This window comes from Ostrea edulis, chromosome 9, assembly GCF_947568905.1.
Source record: "Ostrea edulis chromosome 9, xbOstEdul1.1, whole genome shotgun sequence".
NCBI classification, from domain to species: Eukaryota; Metazoa; Mollusca; class Bivalvia; order Ostreida; family Ostreidae; genus Ostrea; species Ostrea edulis.
Genome location: NC_079172.1, coordinates 15,741,191 through 15,746,402, shown reverse-complemented (window position 1 = coordinate 15,746,402; position 5,212 = coordinate 15,741,191). Strand labels below are relative to the sequence as shown.

At 36.1% G+C, this 5,212-nt stretch overlaps 1 protein-coding gene across 1 annotated transcript; it reads right to left on the bottom strand.

Moving 5' to 3' along the window:
- Nucleotides 1–694: 694 nt before the first annotated feature.
- On the bottom strand, nt 695–1,768 carry LOC125660230 (acetylcholine receptor subunit delta-like). The gene has a single exon (XM_048892063.2). It carries the CDS (start codon nt 1,766–1,768, stop codon nt 695–697), a length of 1,074 nt encoding a protein of 357 aa, XP_048748020.2.
- Between the last annotated feature and the right edge of the window lie 3,444 nt (nt 1,769–5,212).

The window sequence follows — 5,212 nt, the reverse complement described above, 5'->3', positions numbered from 1 at the left end:
TTAAAAACGACTGTTGAAACCCTTGTAACACCATCGTGTGTGCACGAATCATCATCCTTTATTTGCTGACATGCTTTTATGTTTTCACGAGGTAGAATTTATTCAAAAGATTTTACATGCACATAAGAAGAAAAAATCCCTCGTTGTCGCCTTCAACTCGATATTTAGATGTATTGACAACGTTTTCTCTATCAACAATAATAATTTTCATTCATATGTCGATTTGATATATCCCAGTGAACTCGAGATAAAGACACCACAGACACTTCCACATCTGCTTCATATTAATAAATATTACTTATGCTTACTCCTCTTCAGCACTTGATTCCAGCCCTGGTATTTCCAGGGGTTCGTGTTTGCCCTACTCATAATTAAATGTATTGCTTATAGGAGTTATGAAATTGATCACTGTTCGTTATCTTCACCTTTTCATGCTTAAAATTCGTTCGTGGTGTTCAACAGTAGTGGTGTTCAACAGAAATAAAAGTTTTGTCGAATGTTTGGCCTTCTTCACATCTTGTTAATTTATCAATTCATATTCAGAATTACAAATTGAGTGTCTTAATGGTGTTTGTATTAGTAATATCAAAATGATAAAACCTTATGCACATTCTACCCATTATAGGTTTACGCCAATAATATTTCCAATGCAAACGTCACTATTTATCATATCTACTTACAATCGAATTCCAATTTAACGAGATAAAATCAGTACAAATAGCACGAAAGTTGCAACAATAAAGTAAATCACGAAAAAGGCAAAAAAGGTTCTGTCAATGTTCTCTATTGTCTCTGCCCTGTCTTCCTCAGATGGTTCTAAGCTTTGGCTCATTGTACTGTGTTTCTGTAGCATGTCGAGTGGTGGTAAATTCAATTCTTCAACAGGGTTTTCTCTCGTTTTCTTCGGTTTGAATTTCCTGATTGTGGCCCACGCTTCCTTGATCTTTTTCACATATTTACACTTGGTATTGTTTTTGGTGTGATAGCGATTGATGCTGTACGTAGTAGCAAACGTTATAAGAGTACTGTACGTGAGCATAGCCATCAAATACATACAGAAAACGGAGGTGGTATTGCTGGTCTGTGGCATTTTATCCGCTATCAATGTCATATAGACAGCGAAACTCAGAAGAACAGTCATTGCAAAAGACATACGTTCTCCGCTGTCCACTGGGAGTTTGAAAACAATTACGTTGACCAGGCCCAGAAAAACAACCGGAGAGACGACATTCATGATATGAAACATCATTCTTCTTTCTAAAGCAATCGTTATTACAACGCGCTCTATGTTTTTACTTTCCAAAAGTTCTACCTCGGATTTAATTTCCCCGAGCATCCATTCTCCGTTGGTCTCAAAGTCCACAATATCTACTTCAGCGAGTCCCATTCGAAGTTTTGAAGCAGACGATAAGGTGGACAGATATATTGTGCAGTGGTGAAGGTCATTAGGATAGAAAGCAATGTTTGATGTACATGTCGTGGTCAATACTTCCATGAAAAACAACCGAGCTTGTCCACTGCTGGAGAACACCACTTCTTTGGTATCTGGATCCCCTTTGTATATAAGAAATTCCTCAGCACAGTTCAATAGGTAGAGATTTGGTGACCAGATTTTGGATAATGGGAAGTTCAATATTTGTATGTTTTTGTTAGATTGTGGATCCCAGGATAAAAGGTCGTCTTGCCACTTTAAAGCTATGGCAGTTACCATTGTCATCTGTCCATCCACAACATCAAACTTATTTAGAGCTTTTAGGCTAAATTCCATTTCTAGCTTGATTGTTTCACTTTGGTTTCTCTTTGGAATAATAGATCTGGAATATCCTTGAAGTAAGGTATTGGTTAAATTCAGAACATCATTGTAATCTTCACAATAAATTCCAGAAAGTACACCAATGATAAAAACATATCTATAGCTCAGTAGTTTGATTGGAAATTTCCCCATCTCTGTCGATAGGATAGCACTCGCAGAATGACAATGTCGAACCTGCGAAAACTAATTCATTAACACTACCGTTGATCGATTATAAAGATAAACAACAGCATTTCACTGGACGCGTATAGTGCGCACACGTGATTCAACCTTTTAAACCTCTCTGTATCTTTGACCATTGTCTCAAATTTACATCTGTTTAAGACTTTTTCTAGTAACTGTAGGATGAGAATATCTAACGCCATAATTACCTTTCCAATGTTTTCGACTTAGCTTGAACAGCCAGTTTGCGATGTGTTTATCATGCTTTATTCTTCTTAACAATGGTAATGATAAACCCGGTGCTTGTACAATCCTATTTGAACAACATAACAAGTTACAAACTATAAAAGTGCAGAAATGTGAACGAAAAAGTATAAGGACATGAAAGATTTTTAGTTGAATTGAGATTTATGGCTGGTTTATGTGGGCTTCAGAAGAAGCGGGTCTTTTCTTCTGATATATGGTTTTTCTGTTTCGAGCTAGGAATGTTTAGGTCTACGATAATAACCCTCATTCTTCAGAAATCGGTAGCATTGTTAAATAGATACCCATTCAAAGTGCCCCTTCGTCGGTTGATGACTCCACCAGCAACTTAACGTTACTCGATGCAATGAAATAGATTGTGAGAAAGGAATACATGTATGTCATCTCCTCTCAAAATACTGGATATAATTAATAAGAATCAATTTATTTTATTTACAGTTTGTTCTGTGGTACTCCTTATCTGCATATTTGTTCTGTTCTGTGTACCATGGTAATCGCCATCTTCTAAGAGATTTTTAAAAAAAAATATTGAACATGGAGCACTATACTAGTCAGTGGGAAAGTGACCAGTGTTATAAAACTAGCCGGTAAACCGGATCACAATCCAACTGATTCAATAAATGAACACTATACTGTCCCTAGTGCCATGATATTCAATGGTACGTATGGTATTCTATTATTTAATTTCATCATTCTCCTAATATACTTACAACGGATCACCAGACTATCTTACAATACATGTATACAGGCCTCATGGCGGGTGTGACTGGTCGACAGGGGATGCTTACTCCTCCTAGGCACCTCTGGTGTGTCCAGGGGTCCGTGTTTGCCCAACTATCTATGTTGTATTACTTGTAGGAGGTATGAGATTGATCACAAGTCGTTATCTTAACCTTTCATGTATGTGAAAACAATGCAATTAGGAAATTCTGTCTAAGAAATCAAACAACAAATAAAAAGATAAATTTAATGGTTTGCGTACAAGAATTATTGTAATCAATTTGAATACTATGAAAATTTGAATTATTCATGTATATTAGGTGATTTTGAAAACATAGAAAATAGATTGTTTTAAAAATTCAAACCACAGCAATCAAATTTGAAGTAATGATGATTAGAACAAATGTAATTTTTAGACTTTAACAGTAATGAAAATTTTAAAATCTGAAACATTGTGCTTTGATTATTTTTGTCATAGAAATTTTAGGTGAAATTATAAAGCCCAAAACAAATATTACTGGATTTGCCTGTACATATGAAACATTGAGTTTTCTGTACACTACTTTTAATAAAGTGCACCGCCACGGCACATGATACGCCCGTCACATATTGTTAACAGTATAGATTGTACCCATTAAAACATTTTTTTTATATCACTTTAATTAAATGTCACAGTGACCTTAATGTAGGATGCGACACACCTTCTTCCTACGATGCATTCGTTGACCAATTTTGGTGATTCTAGGTCTAATAGTTTTCAAGTTATGAGCCGGACAAGTTTTTGCCATATATGGCCATGTCTTCTTAATGAAAAGTCACAGTGACCTGGTTTTAATGTGCGACACACCTTCTACCCAAGATGTATCTACAGACAAAGTTTGATGATTCTAGGCCTTGTAGTATTTAAGTTACGGGTCGGACACGAAAAAGCTAACAGACGGACGGACAGACGAATATCTTCTTAATGAAAAGTCACAGTGACCTGGTTTTAATGTGCGACACACCTTCTACCCAAGATGTATCTACAGACAAAGTTTGATGATTCTAGGCCTTGTAGTATTTAAGTTACGGGTCGGACACGAAAAAGCTAACAAACGGACGGACAGACGGATATCTTCTTAATGAAAAGTCACAGTGACCTGGTTTTAATGTGCGACACACCTACCCAAGATGTATCTACAGACAAAATTTGATGATTCTAGGCCTTGTAGTATTTAAGTTACGGGTCGGACACGAAAAAGCTAACAGACGAACGGACAGACGGATATCTTCTTAATGAAAAGTCACAGTGACCTGGTTTTAATGTGCAACACACCTACCCAAGATGTATCTACAGACAAAGTTTGATGATTCTAGGCCTTGTAGTATTTAAGTTCGAATCCCGCTCGCGCCGGTAAGTGAGAAAGTTTCCTAGTTTACTTTAGAAAGGTCGGTGGAGGTACATTGTATCTGGGTTCTCTCTTCCACCAATAAAAACTGGGCGCCACCAGATAACTGAAAAATTGTTGAGTGTGGCGGAAAACATCAATCAATTATATACTATTATGAGTTATTATTTCAGTAGAAACCTGGCTGTTCATCATTCAGGCTATACATGTATATTAGATCAACCAACAAGGAATATCAGTGCTATAGACAATAGTAACTCAGAATGACAGCAAAAATTCTAAATCATTTCAACAATTTACATACAATAAAATATATCAATGAAAACAAAATATTAAGTTACACGTAGGGCAACAGTGTCCACTATCTGTTCTCTATCGCGCCGAACTCCTACAGAAGAATAAAGCTATTTATAGCACCGTCAAAGTACCATACCCAGCACCCAGTAATGAAATGTCCAATTTTATTCAACAGAGTGCTTTTTAGAGTGATTGAAGGGGGGTAACTCCGTTGTTGCAATATTTCCGCCATTTTACGGTGGTTAACTAAATGAAATATGAATGGATAAAAAGCATAAAGATATTAAAATCATTTATTAGACACGTCAAAACAAAAGTGCGTACCATCTATCCTTCTATGTTTAGTAAACCAAAAGTGATATAAGAATTAGATAGGTTACATGAGGAATATGTTTGGTTTCAGGTGACATGGCTAGTAACAACATTGTCTTTGTTTGTAAGGCTTCTTATCATTACAGCTGTATTTTAAACGAACTTGGCTTTAATTCCACTTTTGGTAATCCTACTATGATTCAGCTTCCCTTTCAAGAGACGAAAAAAAATTTAAAATCGTGCTTCAATTTTAAAC